General features: G+C 41.5%; 1 protein-coding gene and 1 pseudogene across 1 annotated transcript in view; one reads left to right on the top strand and one right to left on the bottom strand.

Moving 5' to 3' along the window:
• Positions 1-3,802: 3,802 nt before the first annotated feature.
• On the top strand, positions 3,803-4,392 carry LOC111534241 (annotated as a pseudogene).
• A 9,835-nt stretch (positions 4,393-14,227) lies between these two features.
• Positions 14,228-23,735, bottom strand: part of TTC26 (tetratricopeptide repeat domain 26) — a 77,118-nt gene continuing 67,610 nt past the window's right edge. The window contains exons 8-9 of the mRNA XM_026456359.1: positions 17,112-17,302; positions 14,228-14,706 (exon numbers count right to left, since the gene is read on the bottom strand). Of these exons, the coding sequence (XP_026312144.1) occupies positions 14,595-14,706; positions 17,112-17,302 (303 nt within the window). The 3' untranslated portion in view covers positions 14,228-14,594. The remainder of the gene's footprint in view (positions 14,707-17,111; positions 17,303-23,735) is intronic.

Here is a 23,735-nt window from a genome sequence, read left to right as displayed (position 1 = left end):
TTTATCAAAACTTTTAAATAAATTTGTCAGCTGGCTCTTGGATTCCTAGGTACAAGTGCCTTAGTCATACAGGAAGGAAGAGGCACCTATAAGAAACATTTTAAGGCCAGGAGTGGTGGCTCATGCCTGTAATCCTAGCACTTTGGGAGGCTGAGGCAGGAGGATTGCTTGAGGAGTTCAAGACTAGCCTGGGCAACATGGTGAAACCCCGTCTCTAACCAAAATACAAAAATTAGCCAGGCATGGTGGCACACACCTGCAGTCCCAGCTACTCAGGAGGCTAAGGTGGGTGGATGGTTTGAGCCCAGGAGGCAGAGGTTGCAGTGAGTCATGATTGTGCCACTGCACTCCAGCCTGGGTGACAGAACCAGCCCTCGTCTCAAAAAAAAAAAAAAAAAAAAAAAAAAGAAAGAAAGAAAGATTTAAAAATCAATATGGACCCTAGCTTTCCTCAGAAGAATGAATGACTCCAAGTCTAGGGCAGAAAAGGAACAAGATAAGTCAGAGACAACTTGCGTCAGAGAGCAAAGAAATTATCAAAGACTAATGGAGTCATGTCAAAAGTCACAGGAAGCCAGGTACGGTGGCTGCTGTTGGGTACCTGCTTTGGAAAGCATTTGAATGATTCCATCTAAACACATCCTTATCTTTTTCTCACTGAAATAAAATGATCGGGGTAAAGAATTATTCTTTTCTTCTTGAGATAGAGTCTTGCTCTGTCACCCAGGCAGGAGTGCAGTGGCATGATCATAGCTTGTAGTAGCCTCGAACTCCTGGGCTCAAGAGATCCTCCCATCCCAGCCTCCCGAGTAGCTAGGACTACACACATCTGCCACCATGTAAGGGCAATAATTTTTGTTTCTTTCTTTTTTTTTCAGAGATGGCATTTTGCTATGCTACCCAGGATGGTCTTGAATTCCTGGGCTCAAGTGATCCTCCCACCTCAGTCTTTCAAAGCCCTGGGTTACAGGCATGAGCCACTGTGTCTGGCTGGTAAAGGATTATTAAAGATTCCTTTGTTCTTAGGTTACATTAAAAAGTACAATGTAGGCCAGACACAGTGGCTCATGCCTGTAATCCCAGCACTTTGGGAGGCCGAGGTGGGCAGATCACCTGAGGTCAGGAGTTTGTGACCAGCCTGGCCAATATGGTGAAACCCCATCTCTACTAAACATACAAAAATTAGCTGGGTGTGGTGGCATATGCCTGCAGTCCCAGCCACTCGGGAGGCTGAGGCAGAAGAATTGCTTGAACCCAGGAGGTGGAGGTTGCAGTGAGCCAAGATCATGCCACTGCACACCAGCCTGGGTGACAGAGCGAGACTCTGTCTCAAAATACAAACAAACAAACAAAAACAACAACAATGTGGAGCCAGGCATGGTGGTGTGCACCTGTGGTCCCAGCTACTCAGGAGGCTGGCGTGGGAGGAAACTTTGCATCCAGGAGTTAAGAGTCCAGCCTGGGCAACACAGCAAGACTCCATTCTCTAAAAACAAAGTTCACAGGACAGGAGTGGGTGTGGATATTGTTTGGCAAGAGGAAAACAGTTCTGGAAATTGGTTGCACAACAATGTGATTTTATTAAAACAACAAGGAGATATAACCTCATGCCTATTAAGATGGCTATTACCAAAAGACAAGAGATAATACGTGTTGGCAAGGATATGGGCAAAAGGGAACCTTTGTACAGTGTTGGTAGAAGCCATTATGGAAAACATGATGGAGATTGCTCCACAAATTAATAATAGAACAGCCATATAATCCAGCAAGCCCATTTCTGGGTATATATCTGAAAGAAATGAAATCAGTATGTCAAAAAGGCATCTGCACTCCCATGTTCATTGGCAGCATTATTCACAATAGCCAAGACACGGAAACAACCTAAGTGTCCACTGGTAGATGAATGGATACATTGTTATATATATACATATACACATGCACACATGTACATATAGAGACATGATAGACTATTATTCAGTCACAAAAAGAAAATCTTGCTATTGCAACGACATTATCATTATTCATAATAGCCAAGAATAAACCTTGAGGGCATGATGCTAAGTGAAATATGTCAGACAGAGAAAGACAAATACTATATAATCTTACTTATATGTCAAATTTTAAAAAGATGAACTCACAGAAAGAGTAAAATGGTGGCTGCAGGGGCTAAGAGTTGGGGATATAGGGACATGTTGGTCAAAGGATAAAAACTTTGTCATAAGATGAGTAAGTTCTGGAGACTTAATGTAGCATAGTGACATTATTTGATAATAATGTATACTTGAAATTTGCTAAGAGACTAGATCTCAAGCATTGTCATCACAGAGACACACACACCTGATAACTAGGTAAGGCAATAGATGTGTTAACTAACTTGATTGTGGTAGTTATTTCACAATATAGACATATATAACATAATCACTTTGTACACCTTAGTTTTATACAATTGTATTTGTCAATTATACCTTATAAAGCTAGGGGAAAAAAGAATATGGTGAAAGAAAGATTAATAACCATAAAAAGTCTTCATTAAGAGCTACTTCTTATTATAACTTTCTCTTTTTCTTTTCTTTTCTTTTTTTTTTTTTTTGAGATGGAGTTGCGTTCCTGTCACCCAGGCTGGAGTGCAGTGGCGTAATCTCGGCTCATTGCAACCTTTGCCTCCTGGGTTCAAGCCATTCTCCTGCCTCAGCCTCCCAAGTAGCTGAGATTACAGGCACCCACAACCATCCCCAGCTAATTATTGTATTTTTAGCAAGAGACAAGGTTTTGCCATGTTGACCAGGCTGGTCTCGAACTCCTGACCTCAGATGATCCACCTGCCTCTGCCTTCCAAAGTGCTGGGATTATAGGTGTGAGCCGCTGCTCCTGGCCTAACTTCTTTATTTTTTTAAGACAAGGTTTTTCTCTGTTACCCAGGCTAGGGTGCAGTGGTGCCATCATAGCTCATTGTAGCCTCAAATTCCTGGGCTCAAGCAGTCCTCCTACCTGGGCTTCCCAAAGTGCTGGGAATTACAGCTGTGAGCCACCGTGCCTGGCCTATAACTCCTCAGGATACTTGATAGCCTTATGCAGTTTTACAACATGCGCTAAACACAAATGAAGGGCAGATAAAAACATTATATTAAAAAACCCAATGTGAATGTACTTTACACCACTGAACTGTATACTTAAAAATGGCTAAGATGGGCCGGGCTCATGCCTGTAATCCCAGCACTTTGAGAATCCAAGGCGGGCGGATCACCTGAGGTCAGGAGTTCAAGACCAGCCTGGCCAATATGGTGAAACCCTGTCTCTACTAAAAATACAAACATTAGCCAGGTGTGGTGTCGCGCGCCTATAGCCCCAGCTACTCGGGAGGCTGAGGCAGAAGAATCACTTGAACCCAGGAGGCAGAGGTTGCAGCAAGCCGAGATCATGCCACTGCACTCCAGCCTGTGTGACAGAGTGAGATTCTGGTCTCAAAAAAAAAAAAAAAAAAATTTGGGAGGCCGAGGCGGGCAGATCACAAGGTCAGGAGATCGAGACCATCCTGGCTAACACAGTGAAACCCCGTCTCTACTAAAAAATACAAAAAGCTAGCCGGGCGAGGTGGTGGGCGCCTGTAGTCCCAGCTACTTGGGAGGCTGAGGCAGGAGAATGGCATAAACCCGGGAGGCGGAGCTTGCAGTGAGCTGAGATCCGGCCACTGCACTCCAGCCTGGGCGACAGAGCGAGACTCTGTCTCAAAAAAAAAAAAAAAAAAAAAAAAATTGCTAAGATGGGATTCTGGAAGAAACAAGAGTGTGATGTGAGTGTGCAGAGGCAAAAGAAATCAAGGAATTATGCAACCATGAAGCCAATGCTTAGTCTCAGACATCAGAGGCTTAAAGAAATGGATCGATTAAAACCTAAAAAGGAAGAAAAGAAAGACTGCAACATACTAAAGGAAAGAGAAGTTCCTCAACACCCTTCCTACTTATTTTTCCAGTATAATACACAGCTGGGCCAGCTTACCACATCCTTGTTGACACCAACTTTATCAACTTTTCCATTAAAGCCAAACCAGACTCAGTGCAGTCAATGATGGACTGTCTGGAGGCCAAGTGTATCCCTTTATAACTGATTGTGTAATGGCTGAAATTGAGAAATTGGGGCAGAAGTATTGAGTGGCTCTAAGAGATCTCCACGGATCCAAGGTTTGAATGATTACCATGCACACACAAAGGAACCTATACAGATGACTGCTTAGTACAGAGAGAAACTCAGCACAAATGTTACATCGTGGCCACGGTTGACCAGGACCTTAAAAGAAGAATCTCCAAGATTCCGGGAGTTCCTATCATGTACATTTCTAACCATAGATACAACATCCAATGAATGCCAGATGATTACGGAGCCCCTGGGTTCTAATCCTTCCAAGACAAAGTTTCCCTGCCTTTCTTTTCTTTCTTTTTTTTTTTTTAAGAGATATTAAATGCTTTTATTTTCAATATTAAAAATCAGTATTTTAAATATTAAAATGGCGCTAATTTTAACAAAATGGCAGAAAAAAACCCCAAGGTACAATCTACAGGGAAACTCACCTTGACGCCTGTCACCTCCTGCAACACACACACCTGACTAGGCCCCAGTTGTGGGTGCCCAGCAGTGCTCCCAGTCACATCCACGCCCACACACATACACTCATGACAGGCTGGGGACTGGCCCAGGAGCAGATACCAAAATAGTTTTAGAAACAACTGTCCAGTTCAGGCGCCAGAAAAATACTCTTTGCAAAGTGAGGGGAAAGGACAGTGTGTGGAGCGGGAGGTGGCACAAGGTGCTGGGCCCCACCTGTCCCCTTCCTTAGGCAGCGGGCCCCCAGGGCAGCCAAATGCCTGCAGGAGGGCTCAGTTCTGGCCCAAGTCCCAGGCCCACACTCTGGGGCTGGTGCTGCTCCCGGGCCCTCCCTGCGTTTCTTTGACCAATTTTCCCCTTGTTACCAGTTTCCTCTGCCTTTCTTTGACCACTTTTCTCTTGCTGCCAGTTCATTAAACATGTAATAGCATGAATTATTATTCTATTCACCCATTTGCTCTATTATGAGCTGAGTATGAATAATTATGCTCACTTTTTCTTATGCTGTTTTGAAATTGATATTTTGTCTCATTTAAAAATTTTAAGGCCAGGTGCAGTGGCTCACGCCTGTAATCCCAGCACTTTGGGAGGCCAAGGCAGTTGGATCATTTGAGGTTGGGAGTTTGAGACCAGCCTGGCCAACATGGTGAAACCCTGTCTCTACTAAAAATACAAAAAATTAGCCGGAGGTGGTGGCAGGTGCCTGTAATCTCAGCTACTTGGGAGGCCGAGGCAGGAGAATTGCTTGAACCCAGGGGGCAGAGGCTGCAGTGAGCTGAGATCATACCATTGCACTCCAGCCTGGGCAACAAGTGCGAAACCCTGTCTCCAAAAAAAAAAAAAAAAAAAAAAATTTAAATGATAGTCAACGTACAAAATCTCAGGAAGGATGCGTTTTATACTTTGAGTTCTGTTGTACAGTATGGTGAATACAGTTAATAATAGAGTATTTTTTTTTTTTTTTGAGACGGAGTTTCGCTCTTGTTGCCCAGGCTAAAATGCAATGGCGCGATCTCGGCTCACCGCAACCTCTGACTCCCGGGTTCAAGCGATTCTCCTTCCTCAGCCTCCCAAGTAGCTGGGATTACAGGCATGCACCATCATGCCCAGCTGATTTTGTATTTTTTAGTAGAGACAGGGTTTCTCCATTTTGGTCAGGCTGGTCTCGAACTCCCGACCTCAGGTGATCCTCCTGCCTCGGCCTCCCAAGTGCTGGGATTACAGGTGTGAACTACTGTGCCCGGCCTAATAATAGAGTATTATACATTTCACAGTTGCAAAGAGTAAATTTCAAATGTTCTCATCACAAAAATATTAAGTATTTGAAGTGATGGTTATGTTAACTAGCTTGATTTTGTTATTCTACATTGTACCCAAAAATTATGACATCACTCTGTGACCCATAAACTTACACATTTATAAATTGTCAATTTACAATAAAAATAATTTGTTGCAAATAATGGTTAAGATGGTAACTTTTATGTTATGTGTATTTTAGCACAATTTAAAACATTTTTTTACAGTTCACAGGAGCCAATTTAAAGGAACTCTTGCTGGACAGCTCAAACATCAAAATAAATAATGTTTGCAATTAATTGATACATATAAAATATGTAACACTCCATGGTTTCAAGGCTCATAATCCCAGCAAGCAGGCAGATTGTTTGAGCCTAGGAGTTCCAGACCAGCCTGGGCAACATGGTGAAACCCTGTCTCTACCAAAAATACCAAAATTAGCCAGTTTCATAACCTAGTCTCAAAATAAATAAATAGATAAAAAATTTTAAATACAATTTTAAAATTAAAAATAAATAAATAAAAATTTAAAAAATCTCCATGGTTTCATGATACTTGAAAAAAAAAAAAAAAACCTTATTGGTTACTATAGAAGGTTGCTAGGGCACTTGTTTATTTTTTTGAACACTGATAAAATAATTTTTCTTCCTCTCACCTTCCCTGTATAAACTGATTTTGAGAGTAATCAAATAGTTCAATGAGAAAGTTCTTCTTTACAGAATTTCAGTCAAAAAGCAGATAACGAATGACAGAATTAGGAACTCACTATTTTGCAACCCTAAATAAAAGAAGGCCTCTCAGCATGATCATCATGGCTGCTCCAACAGTTAAATGAAAGGTCAAAGGCGAGCTTTGCAATGGAGGGATCAGAGGGAGCCGACAGATCCTTAGCACCACCTAAGAAGCATAAAGTAACTGAACTTGAGTCTACTCAGCCTTTACATCTAATTACCAGTGTAAAGGCAATCTGAGTTACATAGGAACATGTTCAACAATCCTACATGGTATCAGCCAACCAAATTTGTAACATGAGGCATTCTACAACACAAATGACTCAGTTTCTCCAACAAATCACTGGCTTGGGAGAATAGTGGGGAAAGTATAGCCATTAAAAAAATAAGTGGGCCGGGTGTGGTGCCTCATGCCTATAATCCCAACACTTTCGGAGGCTGAAGCAGGTAAATCACAAGGTTAGGAGTTCGAGACCAGCCTGGCCAACATGGTGAAACCTCGTCCCCACTAAAAATACAAAAAATTAGCTGGGCGTGGTGGTGGGCACCTGTAATCCCAGCTACTCGTGAGGCTGAGGCAGGAGAATTGCTTGAACCTGGGAGGTGGAGGTTGCAGTGAGCCAAGATTGCACCACTGCACCTCTGGCCTGGGCAACAGTGCGAGACTCTGTTTAGGAAAAAAAAAAAAAGTGTAGGCCAGGTACAGTGGCTCACACCTATAACGCCCGCACACTGGGAGGCTGAGACGGGGAGGATCACTTGTGGCCAGGAGTTTAAAACCACCCTGGCCAACATAGCGAGACCTCATCTCTAACTTAAAAAAAAAGTGTAAGGGATACAATAGCTAAATGTAATGTTGTACTTAGTTTGGATCCTAATTCTAGTAAACCATTTTGGAGACAACTGGAAAAATGTGAATAAAGACTAGGTATTAGATGATATGAAGAAATTATTTTGCTAGATGTAAAGATTTCTTTTTTTTTTTGCAGCCTGGGCAACATGGCTCTACCAAAAAAAGTAACAAAAATTAGCTAGGTGTGGTGGCACATGTCCATAGTCCCAGCTACTCCAGAGGCGAGGTGGCAGGATCGTTTGGGCCTGGGAGGTGGAAGTTTCAGTGACCCAAGATTGTGTAACTGCACTCCAGCCTGGGCAACAGAACGAGACCCTGTCTCAAAAACAAAACAAAACAAAGAAATTTTTTTTGATGATACAAATAACGTGTTGATTCTAGAAAAATCATAAAATACAGAATACAGAAAGAAGAATATATAATACCCAGTTCCATCATTTGAAGATAATCATTGTTCTTATATTTAGGAGCATTTCCTTCTAGTTATATATTTATAAACTTAGTTTTGTTTTACCTCAGTTGCACAGGATTGGGTTGGTCATACTCTCTGGCTCAAGATGACACTCTCTCACCAGTGGCCCTCTTTAACTATTTATAGTTTTTTTTAATAGTTTTTTTTTATAGTTTATTAAGGAATAAACCCCTGTGGCTTATCATCTACATGAAAACTAGAATCTGATAACAATCTAATATGGTATGATGAATCCTGATGATTATCTATGTGGCCTCCTCTCCATCTCAGCCCCTCCTCCCCAACTTGGTAACCACCATGCTGACTAGAGTTCATCATTCCTCTGCTTTCCTTCTGAGTGTATATGTTAGCTGTCTTTAACTTATAAAAGGTTATTGCTCTAAGGAATATATTGTTGCAAGAAGCTATAGTTCATTTATTCTATATAATATTCCTTTGTGACTTTACTACAGTTTATTTATCCATTCTCCTGTGAACGGATATTTGGGTTGTTTCTAGGTTTTCCTGGGAACAGTTCTGACAGGTAGTTAAATTTTATACTTCAAATTTCATCTTAAGATATACTACTTCCATACCACATGCCACCTTTTCTTTTTATTTCCATAGGTTTTTGAGGAACAGGTGGTATTTAGTTACATGAGTAAGTTCTTTAGTTGTGATTTGTGAGATTTTGGTGCACCCATCTCCTGAACAGTATATACTCAATTTGTGGTCTTTTATCCCTCACCCCCTTCCCACCCTTTCCCCTGAGTCCCCAAAGTCTATTGTGTCATTCTTAGGACTTTTGCATCCTCATAGCTTAGCCCCCACTTATGAGTGAGAACATAGGATATTTGGTTTTCCATTCCTGAATTACTTCACTTAGAATAATCATCTCCAATCCCATCCAGGTTGCTCCAAATGCCATTAATTAATTCCTTTTCATGGCGGAGTAGTATTCTATCATACCACAGTTTCTTTATTCACCTATTGATTGATGGGCATTTGGGTTGGTTCCACATTTTTGCAATTATGATTTGTGCTACTATAAACATGCGTGTGCAAGTATCTTTTTCATGCAATGACTCTTTTCCTCTGGGTAGATACCCAGTAGTGGGATTGCTGGATCAAATGGTAGTTGTACTTTTAGTTCTTTAAGGGATCTCCATGGTTTTCCGTAGTGGTTGGACTAGTTTACATTCTCACCAGCAGTGTAGAAGTGTTCCCTTTTTACTGCATCCACACTAACATCTATTATTTTTTGATTTTTAAATTACGGCCATTCTTGCAGGAGTGAGGGGGCATCACATTGTGGTTTTGATTTGCATTTCCTTGATCATTAGTGATATTGAGCATTTTTTCATGTTTGTTGGTGGTTTGTATATCTTCTTTTGAGAATTGTGTATTTATGTCCTTAGCCTAGGGTTTTCTTTTTCTTCTTCTTCTTTTTTATTTTTTCTTTTTTTTTTTGAGACGGAGGTTTGCTCTTTTGCCCAGGCTACAGTGCAATGGTGTGATCTCGGCTCACTGCAACCTCTACCTCCTGGGTTCAAGTGATTCTTGTGCCTCAGCCTCCCAAGCAGCTGAGATTATAGGTGCCTGCCATCACGCCTGGCTAATTTCTGTATTTTTTAGTAGAGACAGGGTTTCACCATGTTGGCCAGGCTGGTCTTGAACTACTGAACTCATGATCCGCCTGCCTCCACCTCCCAAAGTGCTGGGATTATAGGCGTGAGCCACCGTGACCGGCCATCTCCTTCCTCCTTCACCACAACCACCAAATCAGCCCCTAGGTGTATTTGGTATTCAGATTTCATTTAAAGAAAAAGTTTTGATGGCAACAAATGTGCAAACTTCTCTACACACTCCACACTCAACTGATGACATTCATTTTGTTGTGTGCTATCTTACATTCTTCTCATATTCCTGAAGCTCCGTGTTAAGGTAGTTTACAGGCATGTCACTAAGTCCCTTGCTCTGCTGCTCTGAGACCATCTTAATAGTCAGGAGTACTTTTTGAACATTATCATAAAGTACATACTGTAACCTTGAACTCTTGGTCTCAAGTGATCCTCCCTTCTCAGCCTCCCAAGTAGCTGGATGGCAGGAATGTGCCACTACAACTGGCTAATTAAAAATTTTTTTTTTGTTTTGTAGAGACAGGGTTTTGGTATGTTCCTCAGGCTGGTCTCAAACTCCTGGCATCAAGTGATCCTCCCACCTCAGCCTCCCAAAGTGTTGGGATTATAAGCATAAGCCACTGTGCTCAGCCTAGAATTTTATAGGATGAAGAAAAGAGAGACAAGATGACTATTCATCTAAGAGAAAGATGTTCTTAATACAGGAACTAATCACTACTTCATTTTTGCCATTAGAAAGAAGATGTAACTATTGTGATATCATTCCTGTTTGCTAGCACCTTTCTGAAAGTGCGCTAAGCCATAGAGGAGGAAAGCAGTCCCTTGGCTTCCATCTACTTGGATGCATGTGATGTGTGTAGCACACGTGGCAGAGCCGTGGGCATCTTGCTAGCTGTTGAGCTTTGGGATCCATTCTGATTGCTTCTCCCAAATGAGGCAGGATGCATCTCAATTCCATGGATACAAACATTCCATTGCCTTCTCTTATTGCTCAATACTATATTTCCACTGATGACATCAATCACGTTATTGTGTTTGTGTATACTTTTTTTTTTTTTTTTTGAGATGGAGTCTGGCTGTCACCCAGGCTGGAATGCAGTGGCCGGATCTCAGCTCACTGCAAGCTCTGCCTCCTGGGTTTACGTCATTCTCCTGCCTCAGCCTCCCGAGTAGCTGGGACTACAGGCGCCCACCACCTCGCTCGGCTAGTTTTTTGTATTTTTTAGTAGAGACGGGGTTTCACCGTGTTAGCCGGGATGGTCTCGATCTCCTGACCTAGTGATCTGTCCGTCTCGGCCTCCCAAAGTGCTGGGATTACAGGCTTGAGCTACTGAGCCCGGCCGGTTGTGTATACTTCTGTTAGAGCTTCTTAAGAGCCAGGCCTGTGCATTATTTATCTTTGCATCCTAAGTACCTGGCATATGCTTAGCACACAATAACATAATAATTAGATGGGAACTGAATATATGAAGTTAGACCTCAGAAGTCACTTGCTCTACCAGTTACTGTATGTTTTTTTTTTTTTTTTTTTTTTTTTTTTTTTTTTTTTTTGAGGCGGAGTCTCGCTCTGTCGCCCGGACTGGAGTGCAGTGACCGGATCTCAGCTCACTGCAAGCTCCGCCTCCTGGGTTTACGCCATTCTCCTGCCTCAGCCTCCCGAGTAGCTGGGACTACAGGCGCCCGCCACCTCGCCCGGCTAGTTTTTTTTTTTTGTATTTTTAGTAGAGACGGGGTTTCACCGTGTTAGCCAGGATGGTCTCGATCTCCTGACCTCGTGATCCACCCGTCTCGGCCTCCCAAAGTGCTGGGATTACAGGCTTGAGCCACCGCGCCCGGCCTGTATGTTTAATTATTCAGTCAACAAGTATTTGAGAGCTTTCTATATGTGAGGTACTACACTATGCACTGGTGATATAACTTATGAATGGGTTATAATTCAGCATGAATGGGCTGTAATTCAGCAAAGAGCCAAGCCTAGTATGATTCAATAGGAACCACCAGCCTCTTTTTTTTTTTTTTTTTTGAGACGGAGTCTCGCTGTGTCACCCAGGCTGGAGTGCAGTGGCGCGATCTCGGCTCACTGCAAGCTCAACTTCCCAGGTTCACGCCATTCTCCCGCCTCAGCCTCCGAGTAGCTGGGACTACAGGCGCCCGCCACCTCGCCCGGCTAGTTTTTTGTATTTTTAGTAGAGATGGGGTTTCACCATGTTAGCCAGGATGGTCTTGATCTCCTGACCTCGTGATCCACCCACCTCGGCCTCCCAAAGTGCTGGGATTACAGGCTTGAGGCACCGCGCCCGGCCCACCAGCCTCTTAGTGGAAAGAGCTTCTTGGGGAATATGTACTTTCCTCTCTTTTAAAGAGTAACTTATTGGGGTCCAAAACTTTATTTTTCTCCTTTCATTCTAGGGCTAGGAAAAAAAGGGTAGAAGGCACATGACGTACTTAGGTCCCACCCTCATCACACTCAACAGAATATCATAGTAAGAATCAAATAACAAACTTTAATTTGAATAATACAGTAGAATATAATAATTATTTTGAGGTACAAAAATAATTATAAAATATTTTTCCCATTTGCAAGTAATGTAGGCTATAGACTATAAATAGTACACTGATGCTAGAAACTGTACATATTTCACTACATGCCTAAGTCTGGGTCTTCCTCTTTCCTCCATCATCACATGTAAGAAAACCAGCTGTGCAATACTACTTTGCAATCTTGAAACTCTGTTAAGACATTTCAGAAGTAGCTATCTTTAATAACAGAATGAGATGGTACCTTTCTTTATGTATGTTTTTTGGAGATAAAAAACATAGATGAAAAAGGTTACAAAACTCAGATTTCTGCCATTTTTGGAATATCTGCTTTTTCCCCCCCCAAAAAAACAGGAAAATGTCAGACAGAATCTAGAGTGTTGAATTCAACAAAAGCTCATTTGAAAGTAAACCTCCATCAATGAAAAAGCTTTTCGACTACAGGCAATTTGAAAATAATAGCAATTCACTGGAAGACAAATTTCACTGTGAAAACCTGCTGACAAGTTCTGCCTGTCTTTTTCTATTACTGTGTTTCCTAATATTTTAAGTGAGGTAAGAATTACAAGAATGATTCTAAAAATTATAGCAGGTTCTACCTAGATGAGACCCCATGTAGTTCCTAAGATGCCGAGAGCCATTTATTATTTAAAAAGTAAGAACAACATGAGGAAACAGAAGCTTTGGCATATGAAAAAAGATGTAGCTTTGCTTCCTAGAATTCAGTTATTTAGGCCAGTTTGTTTTGATTTGTGCTCTGAGCTGATTATATATGGGTCTAAGATAAAAGACAGAAAAACCGGCCATCTTCCCAAGTAGAGGTGAAATAACCCCTTGTGACAGTCCTGAAGGTGAAGGCGATCTTCAGTCATTGATCTCTTCTTGGCTGCTTTCACTCCTGCCATCTTCTCACCTCCTTTCTATACAACTCCTTCATCCACAAGTGGAGTGCTGGGATAAGTGGAACAGCTAATACAGTACCTATGGGGATTTTCCTGACTTCAGTGCTTGAGGAATTCTTTCTTTCTGTTCTCTTCCCATCTATTCTCTTCTAAGTAGGGATGGCTCTGCACTTTCTAGACCTGTAACACTAGGTACCTTAAACTAATAGAAAAAAACTATATGGTGTAAAAACAAAGGTAGTATAAAACATAGAAAGATATGGGTCTGTTTTCTGGAAATAGGTTGTGAGCTTAAGAATGCTCAGTTATATAGTAGGTTTATGTTATAAGAGCTCAGAAACATGGGCTGGAATATGACTTATGACAGACAGCCTAGCCATAAGGAGGTTCCCTCAGAGGACTTTACACAATTCATGTTTTATTATTGTTACATTAATAAGTGCCCATAATGCATATAAATAATCACTGTAGCCCTACTTTCTTTTTTTTTTTTTTTTGAGACGGAGTCTCACTCTGTTGCCCGGGCTGGAGTGCAGTGGCCGGATCTCAGCTCACTGCAAGCTCCGCCTCCCGGGTTTACGCCATTCTCCTGCCTCAGCCTCCGGAGTAGCTGGGACTACAGGCGCCCGCCACCTCGCCCGGCTAGATTTTTGTATTTTTTAGTAGAGACGGGGTTTCACCATGTTAGCCAGGATGGTCTCGATCTCCTGACCTCGTGATCTGCCCGTCTCAGCCTCCCAAAGTGCTGGGATTACAGGCTTGAGCCACCGCGCCCGGCCAGCCATACTTTCAAAACTGATGTTTGTTCAGAAAGATACATGAACAAAAACCTAACCTGCTTTGTTACCTAAAATATTATGATACCAAAATATAATGGACTAGTGAGATTCATAAAAATTGTTTCTTGAATACTTTTAGAGGTACTGCAATTTTTTTCACAGTACTCACCTTTTAAAACACTGCAATATTCATCTTACTACACTGTAACACGTTATTATCATCAACAATTTAATTACTGAAAGAGTAATCCCATAAATCTATCCTATTAATGCCTGGACAGTTTGACAAAGGAACTTACTGCTGTTCTTAGAATCACATAGCTAGTTATTCTCCCAAGATTCAGAGGTGCAGTTATAAAACCCTTTATGGAATTCCCCAATAAAATGGGATAATGTACAGAGAAGCCTTAAAGTTAAATGATAGAATGATGCTGATTCTTGAACATCAAAGACGTTTGTTATTGCAGCCAGGGGACAATGCCAAAAAACACTAACAAAAAAAAGTTATACTGTTTTCCTTAAAGTCAGTAAATTATATAAAAGTACTCTGAGCATTTTTGGAAGAAAGGCACCAGATAAGTCCAAAGTCTTATTGCTAGTAGGATCATACAGGGTCACAGACTATGGCACTCTGTTCAGCCAGGAGACTAGGTCTCAGCAGGTCAGTCTCTGACCTTGAGGCTTAAAGAGCAAGGATGGAAAATGTCAATAAAACAGAGTCCTGTATCACAGATTAAACTGGAGTGAAAACGATTTCCAGTTTCATGCCAAAGTAGAAGCTGGTTCCTAGGATGCTGGAGCTATTTTAGATGGGCACTCTGTTTTCTTTGGCCCATTTCTTCATGATCCGGATCATGTATTCTACTTGGGTGTTACCTGTGCTTCTCAGTAAATGGAGCACTTCTCGAAGGGTCTCTCTGAGGAAAAGATTTGAAAAGACAAAGTGTTTCAATGAAGAATGAAAATTAAAAAATAAAATAAACTCTGAACTGTCCTTCATACTGTATGTCTTGTGGGGCATTTTTGGTAATAGACTCTTCCATTGTGTATTTATAAAGCAATTACAAACTTACTAGCCTTTGTTTTCATGGTGTCATAGTAAAACAGAAATTATGTGAAATCTTTCTTACCAATCCAAGTGTTCTTTTTTTATCCATACTACCTATATATATACTGATAATCTTTTTATCCTTTCTGAGATGATCTAAATATTCTAATTTCTATTTTTATTCTGCATGACTAGAAAGGGTATATCCAGAAGTTGGGGTTCAAGTTCTAGCTCTAACAGCAGCAAGTCACTTAGTTTGTCTAACTCGTGGATTTCTCCCTTGTTTAAGGTGGTAACCACCATCAACTAGGCATCACTGTCAAATTCATAAAATTTTACAAAGCCAAAGGAATAAGGGATTTTTTTTCAAGAAAAATAATACATGAATAAATATGGAAGAGAGGAACATTAAGGACTAAGCCTAGCATTTATGTTTGAAGTAATTTAAATTTAATTAAAATTAAAACATATTTTAAGTAATGCATGCTAAAACTTCCCTATTGCCCTAGCAAATCTATAGGTGACTGCCTATGATCCTATTTGCTTAAGAGTCTTCTCATATTTTCTACTTCTTTTTCCCCACAAACCACCTCTTTCACCTAACCAAATGCTTTTAAACTTTTACTTAGAACTAGAACTACTGGCTGGTGTGGTGGCTCAAGCCTGTAATCCCAGCACTTTGGGAGGCCGAGACGGGCGGATCACAAGGTCAGGAGATCGAGACCATCCTGGCTAACACGGTGAAACCCCGTCTCTACTAAAAAATACAAAAAACTAGCCGGGCGAGGTGGCGGGCGCCTGTAGTCCCAGCTACTCCGGAGGCTGAGGCAGGAGAATGGCGTGAACCCGGGAGGCGGAGCTTGCAGTGAGCTGAGATCTGGCCACTGCACTCCAGCTTAGGCAACAGAGGGAAATTCAATCTCAACCAAAAAAAAAAAAAAAAAAAAACTAGAAGTACTATAAGGTAGGAAGTAATGTTTGATAGATTATTTTCTTACAAAATTATCACATTTCCTATTCACATATCAGTAACAAATACATTCCATGAAGTTATTTTTAGAAAATGGAATCAAGTTGGTTTTATTTTATTTTATTTTATTTTTATTTATTTATTTATTTTGAGATGGAGTCTCGCTCTGTCGCCCAGGCTGGAGTGCGGTGGCGCGATCTCGGCTCACTACAAGCTCCCCCTCCCGGGTTCACGCCATTCTCCTGCCTCAGCCTCCCGAGTAGCTGGGACTACAGGCGCCCGCCATCTCGCCCGGCTAGTTTTTTGTATTTTTAGTAGAGAAGGGGTTTCACCGTGTAGATCAGGATGGTCTCGATCTCCTGACCTCGTGATCCACCCGTCTCGGCCTCCCAAAGTGCTGGGATTACAGGCTTGAGCCACCGCGCCCGGCCCAAGTTGGTTTTAACGTTTGTTTCAAATGAAACTATATGCTGGGCATGGTGGCTCATGCCTGTAAGCCCAGAACTTTGGGAGGCTGAGGTGGAAGGATCACCTGAGGTCAGGAGTTTGAGACCAGCCTGGCCAACATGGTGAAACCCTGTCCCTACTAAAAATACAAAAATTAGCCAGGTGTGGTGGCATGTGCCTGTAATCCCAGCTACTCAGGAGACTGAGGCAGGAGAATCACTTGAACCCAGGAGGCGGTGGTTGCAGTGAGCTGAGATCACATCATTGCACTCCAGCCTGGGCAACAGAGCAAGACTCTATCTCAAAAAAAAAAAAAAAAAAGCAGAAGAAGAAAGTATAAACCACTTAATTTTATGTAAACTAATGTCTCAGTATTTCCTAGAATGAGAAGGTGAAAGAAAACAAAAGAGTTATCAACCACATCTACTCCATTCCTAATTCTTTGAGACCTAAAGGACACAAGAAAAAGCCAATAGGCAAAAAAACAAAAAACAAACAAAAAACCCAAAAGAGTAGAAGAGTTAAATAAAAACACTTTGTTTATAAATATGGCTATTCATTTGGAACCAAATATACATCCTGCTCTTATATTTGGAGACTGTTAGTGTACTCAATGTATATATGACTTAGAATGATCTGATCCTATTATATATGATTTGGAATTATCTGCTTCTACAAAATGAAAGATTTCTGGAGGAAAATGGTCAGATAGAAATATTTAACATCAACCTTTTTTTCATCATTCTAAAACATCATTATAATTGTGTGTTTTCAGAAGATATCATCCAAGAGAACAATTATTTTCCTGCACAAACAAGCAAATGAGTAGAGGTAGTATTTCTTGCCTGTTTACTTACTTGGGTTCTCTCCCAGCTACGATCATCTGGAAAATGCCCACACAGGCACCCCTTTTGCCTTCCCAATATTCAGGGTTGGGATCCAGCCTCTCAAGGACATCAAAAGCTTTGGCAGAATAGTAAAACTGGCCCATCTGAGTAAGAGAAAGTATGTGGTAATACTTGCAGTAAAAAGATTGCACAGAAAGAACCTGAACATAAAGATAACATGAAACGGAACTGTATGAAGTAAATGCATGGGTACTGATAACATTTTCAGTTAGCAAATTAGAAAAACTTCAATTCCTAATTAAAACAATAAGAAGGAAAAATACAATTTGGGTACATAGGTTCAGTTTAAACCACCTTATGTTCACTCAGTTTTCAACAGTATAACATTTTTTCTACAGAGTCAAGTTATGCTACCATCAGCACTTTTGCCATTTCTTCTAACTGTATTCTAATCTTGAGGATAAGCTCTGATGATTGTGATTTGAACTGAGTATTTTTCAAGCCTCTTCAATACATTCTTTTCAGATAACTACTATCATTCATTTTATGCTAATTTGATCATGTTCAACTCAAGAACAGTCTTTCCCTAGTCTTGTTCCTAAATTCTCAGAATGCTTAGATGTAAACTGACTACTATTCTAAACATTAAATATTTCAAATGTTTAATGCATTTCGACAGACATTTTTCCCAAATGTACTATACTTGGCCTCATAGAACATGTTGAATCCCATTAAATTTTGCTTAGATTAGTTTTCTTTTATTTAAAAAATTTTTTTTAATTCATTATTTTTTTAGAGATAGGATCTAGCTCTATTGCCCAGGCTGGAGTGCCGTGGTGCCATCATGGCTCACTACGACCTCAAATTCCTGGGCTCAAGAGATCCTCCTGCATTAGCGTTCCAAGCAGCTGAGACTACAGGTGCACATCACCATGCCCAGCTAATGTTTAATTTTTTTCAAGACAGGCTCTCACTATGTTGCCCAGGTGGGTCTCAAACTCCTGGCTTCAGGTGATCCTCCCAGTTTGGTTTCCCAAAGTGCAGAGATTATAGGCTTGAGCCACCACGCCTGGCCAGATGAGTTTTCTTACTTGGCAATCATAAATGCATACTGTTACCAATTTCACCTAAGACTTCAAATCGCTGGGCAACTCTCTTTATGGTTTATAACTTCTTTATTCCTGACAGATGTTTTTCTAAATCTTTGACCGTTTCCTTAAGACAGCCTTCTTAGCTTAGTCTTATTCTGTACTTCACAGGGAAAACACAACTTTCCTCTCTTCAATTCAAATTATATTTACACCTTCATTCATCCTTTCCTCCTTTCTGCCTAATCTCACGTGAAGATTTTTTTTTATTATGTTCAAGGCTTGTCCTTCTATTTATGTATTCTTTTAAAAAAAAGTCTTCGGCTGGGCGCGGTGGCTCAAGCCTGTAATCCCAGCACTTTGGGAGGCCAAGACGGGCGGATCACGAGGTCAGGAGATCGAGACCATCCTGGCTAACACGGTGAAACCCCGTCTCTACTAAAAAATACAAAAAACTAGCCGGGCGAGGTGGCGGGCGCCTGTAGTCCCAGCTACTCGGAGGCTGAGGCAGGAGAATGGCCTAAACCCGGGAGGCGGAGCTTGCAGTGAGCTGAGATGCGGCCACTGCACTCCAGCCCGGGCGACAGAACGAGACTCTGTCTCAAAAAAAAAAAAAAAAAAAAAAAAGTCTTCATTGTGAAATAACACACATATAGGATGGTATATGAAACATTCACGTACAGCTTACTAATCATAATGTGAAAATACTCTAAACACTACCCAGGTCAAGACACTGAGAGCAACACAAAAGCTCTCTGTGTGTCACTTCCAGACCATAACTCCCCCTTTCCATACCCAGAGGTAACTACTCTTCTGACTTTTATGGTTATCAGTTCTTTGACTTTATGTTCTCTCTTATGTACACACATCTTTAAACAATATAATTGAGTTCTGCTTCTCAGAACTTTATATGAACGAATACTGTAAATATTCTGTCTTGTACCTATGATTCAACATTATAAGATTCATCTATATTGCTGTATATAGCTGTAGTTGATTCATTTAAAAATTTTTTTATTTGGAAGTATTAATAATTATAGATCCATGGACAAAGATAAGACAGAGGTCACGTGTACCTTTCACCTAGTTTCCTCCAAATGTTACAGCTTACATAAGGATCGTAAAATATCACAATATGAAAACCAGGAAATTGACACTGGTACCGTGTATGTTGATGATGGTCCTGTTATTTCATCCTGTGTGTAGATTCATGTAACCACAACCATGTGACTATCAAGATATCGAATTACTGTTTTGTTTTTGGACACAAGGTCTTGCTTTGTCATCCAGGATGGAGTGCAGTAAAGCAATCACAGCTCACTGCAACCTTGAACTTCTGGGCTCAAGTGATTCTCCTGCCTCAGCTTCTCGAGGAAGCCACCATGACCAGCTATTTTTAAAAAATGTTTTATAGAGACAATGTCTCACTATGTTGCCCAGGCTGGCCTTGAACTCCTGGCCTCAAGCAATCCTCCTGCCTTGGCCTCCCAAAGTACTGGGATTACAGCCATAAGCCACCATACCTGGCCAAGATGCAGAACCATTATATCACCACAAAGATTTCCCTTGTTACTCTTCTACAGTCACATGCACAGCCCTCCCTGCTCACCATCCCTAACATCTAACAAGCACTAATTTGTTCTCTATCTCAATAATTTTGTCATTTCTCTCTCTCTTTTTTTTTTTTTAAGATGGAGTTGCGCTCTTGTTGCCCAGGCTGGAGTGCAATGGCACAATCTCAGCTCACCGCAACCTCTGCCTCCCAGGTTCAAGCAATTCTCCTGCCTCAGCCTCCCGAGGAGCTGGGATTACAGGCATGCGCCACCATGCCTGGCTAATTTTGTATTTTTAATAGAAACGGGGTTTCTCCATATTGGTCAGGCTGGTCTCAAACTCCCAACCTCAGGTGATCCACCCCCCACGGCCTCCCAAAGTGCTGGGATTACAGGCTGAGCCACCGCGCCTGGCCAATTTTGTCATTTCAAGAATGTTACATATATGAAAGCTAACAGTATGGGACCCTTTGAAACTGGCTTTTTTCCTTCAGTATAATGTCCTTGCTATTCCCCGTTAATTCAAGTTACGGTGTGTTCCAATAGCTTGCTCCTGTTACGGTCACCCTGCAAATTCAAGAGGGACTCCTAACCAAAGTTTTGTTTGGATAGTGAAACTGAGCACGCCACACACATACAGCAAGAGGATATGAAACATTTTCTTACACAGTTGAAGTCTAGGGAGAGTAGAACAGCCCTATTAAGCAGATCTGAAAAGGCCTGAGAGAGCACGGAAAGGAGACTGGCCTTTGTGTTTACTGTGGTTAGGAGGTGGGGCTGTGGTGAAGGTTCCTGTGCATGGGCAGGGACTTGTGTGGTTTAAATCACCCTGTGGTGCCAAAGAAGGGAGCATGTAGGTTTTCTTATCATTTTGCCCAGATGTGGGGCACAAGGGGAAGAGGTAGGGGTGAGGCTTAAAAGCTGTCAGCAGTAGGCCGGGCGCGGTGGCTCAAACCTGTAATCCCATCACTTTGGGAGGCCGAGACGGGCGGATCACGAGGTCAGGAGATCGAGACCATCCTGGCTAACACAGTGAAACCCCGTATCTACTAAAAAATACAAAAAACTAGCTGGGCGAGGTGGCGGGCGCCTGTAGTCCCAGCCACTCGGGAGGCTGAGGCAGGAGAATGGTGTGAACCCGGGAGGCGGAGCTTGCAGTGAGCTGAGATCTGGCCACTGCACTCCAGCCTGGGCGACAGAGTGAGATTCCATCGCAAAAAAAAAAAAAAAAAAAAAAAAGCTGTCAGCAGTCAAACATCCAGAAATGGAGTCAGACTTCTCATTATAGTTCCTTTCTATTACTGAGTAGTATTCCAGGCCAAACCAGTCTGTTTAACTATTCACCTACCAAAAGACTTTGACTGGCTCCAGTTTTAGGATATTACAAATAAAACTGCTATTAACATTTAAATATTAAAATTTGTGTTATTAACATTTATATATTTCTGTGGATAAAGGTTTTCGTTTATCCGGGATAAATACACAGGAATGCAATTGCTAGGTCATATGGTAAGTATGTTTATTAAAGAAACTGCCAAACTATTTCATGGTGGGTTTTTTTTTTTGATCCTTTTAATTTTGACCTATGTATATCAATATATTTAAAGTGAATTCCTTGTTGAGAACACATAATTGGGTTTTTTTTTTATTCACTCTCTCAACAGATGTCTTTTAATTGGCATACTTAGATCATCTACATTTAATTATTGACATGTTAGGGCTTAATTCTGCCATTTCCCCCCTTAATCTCTTTGTTTTTCTTTGGCAAGGACATCACACATATGCTGGATGAAGACATGACTGTGTGATCCCCACAGAAGGAAGACAAGAAAAACCTGTATTTGACTTCTCTAGCCTTGACCTACACCTATCTTTTTCCTGCTGTTCCTGTAGTGTAATAAATTTTAGCCATGAGTATAGCTTTATATTGAGTCATGAGTCCTTCTAGTAAATCACCAAACTAGTGGGGTGGTCATGCGACCACTGAGACACTAGGTAATGCCAACTTGTTTTTCAAGTAATTATCTCCCTTTGACGTTAACCCTATTCCCCTGTCATCTCCTCTAGGGCCTAACTCCATCAAAAATGCCCCATCCTCCTGAATTTTTAATCTGCCTGTTCAATGGCTCATTTTCTTCTGTCTACAGATATACTCCCCTATCCCCACTCTAAAAGAAGAACTCTCCACCCCATCCCCCCCAATCCCAAACTCTGATTTTCCATTTAAGTTAGCACTACATTTTTCCTCATCATCAATATCAGATTTTTTAAGACTCTGGTCTACATGACACTCGCTGCATCTGCTTTGTAATCTGACACTATTCTCTACCTATTACTGTCTTCTCAGTCCTCATGCATTTCTATCCAGTTGCAGATTTGACACTCTCCTGGCTTGGCTTTTGATTAAATAGGAGCAAGGACAAGTAATGAAAAGCATTTTTTTTTTTTTTGCCTGTCCTTATTGTTTTCCTTCTCTTGTGTTCATCCTCTCTTCCATTTACTCTTGTTTCCCTTTCTAGCCCTTAAACACTGGTGTTCCGCGAGGTTCCTCACCCCATTTACGGGTTAATCTTATTCTCTCTCATACTTTGCTATTGCTGCTGCTGCTGCTGCTGCTGCTACTACTACTACGACTGCTACTACCATTGCGATTACCACCACTAACTACTGTTCACTTCTTTTTTTTTTTTTTTTTTTGAGACAGAGTCTCGCTCTGTCGCCCAGGCTGGAGCACAGTGGCCAGATCTCAGCTCACTGCAAGCTCTGCCCCCCGGGTTTACGCCATTCTCCTGCCTCAGCCTCCCAAGTAGCTGGGACTACAGGCGCCCGCCACCTCGCCCAGCTAGTTTTTTGTATTTTTTTTTAGTAGAGACGGGGTTTCACCATATTAGCCAGGATGGTCTCGATCTCCTGACCTCGTGATCCGCCCGTCTCGGCCTCCCAAAGTGCTGGGATTACAGGCTTGAGCCACCGCGCCCGGCCTAACTACTGTTAACTTCTAAATCTACATTGTTAACTACTAAATCTATATTGCTAAGCCAGATGAATACTAAAGCTCCAAGGACAGCCTGTTAATTTCCTACTTCTATTATCTCTGCTGGGAGCCTCAAAGACACTTCAGATTTAATATATCTAAAACTGAAATAATTTCCTGTCTTCTAATGTTTTCCTTCCCTCTGCCTCCCCTAATTTATTTAAGAGCATTGCCACCCACCAAGTCATGTTAAACTATTGTTTAAGTTTCCTATGTCTTAAAATCTTTTCCACTGATGGTGATTCACTTCTTTTTTTGGTAATGATGCACTTTGAAATGAGCTTTTGTTGATTAATTTAATACAAGACTCTCTTTACCTGACATTTACCTGTATATTTGACATTTTTGGAACAGATATTCCAAAAATAGAAACTTCCAGAATTTGAGGCTGATTTTTAAAAGATCTTAATCTATAGGCTAGGTCCCAAAACTACTACCTCCTCCTATCCTTTCCAACTCCCCCCAGCCCCCCTCCACACACCAACATGTACACAAAACAGCCATTCCTTTACTAAATCTAATTTTTTGTTCTCTTTTTCTGGTTCCTTTGTCTTTCCTGTATGCCATTTGTACTGAAAGGGACCAGGACAGCAGGGACCAGGGCTGCAAAACAACTCCCGAACTAACTTAGGCAAAAAATTCCAGGAATCTAGAAAGCAGAACAGACTGGGTGAGCCGACCGGGAAAACAAGCCCTACCCCTACCCTACCCCTGCCCTGCAAGCCCCTGATAAACGTCATCAGTGTTTCAAAATGTAACCGCCCTACCCCTACCCTACCCCTACCCTGCAAGCCCCTGATAAACGTCATCAGTGTTTCAAAATGTGACCGAAATACCAGAAATGGCGGGAACCGATCATAATCAGCCAAATCACCTTGTTCAAATGTCAGCCAATCCTAAGTCTGATGTGCACAAAATCCCCTATGACTCTGTACCTGTTTACCCCTGACTATAAAAA

The sequence above is a fragment of the Piliocolobus tephrosceles genome, chromosome 8 (assembly GCF_002776525.5).
Source record: "Piliocolobus tephrosceles isolate RC106 chromosome 8, ASM277652v3, whole genome shotgun sequence".
Classification (NCBI taxonomy): domain Eukaryota; kingdom Metazoa; phylum Chordata; class Mammalia; order Primates; family Cercopithecidae; genus Piliocolobus; species Piliocolobus tephrosceles.
This window is presented reverse-complemented; position numbering and strand designations above follow the sequence as displayed.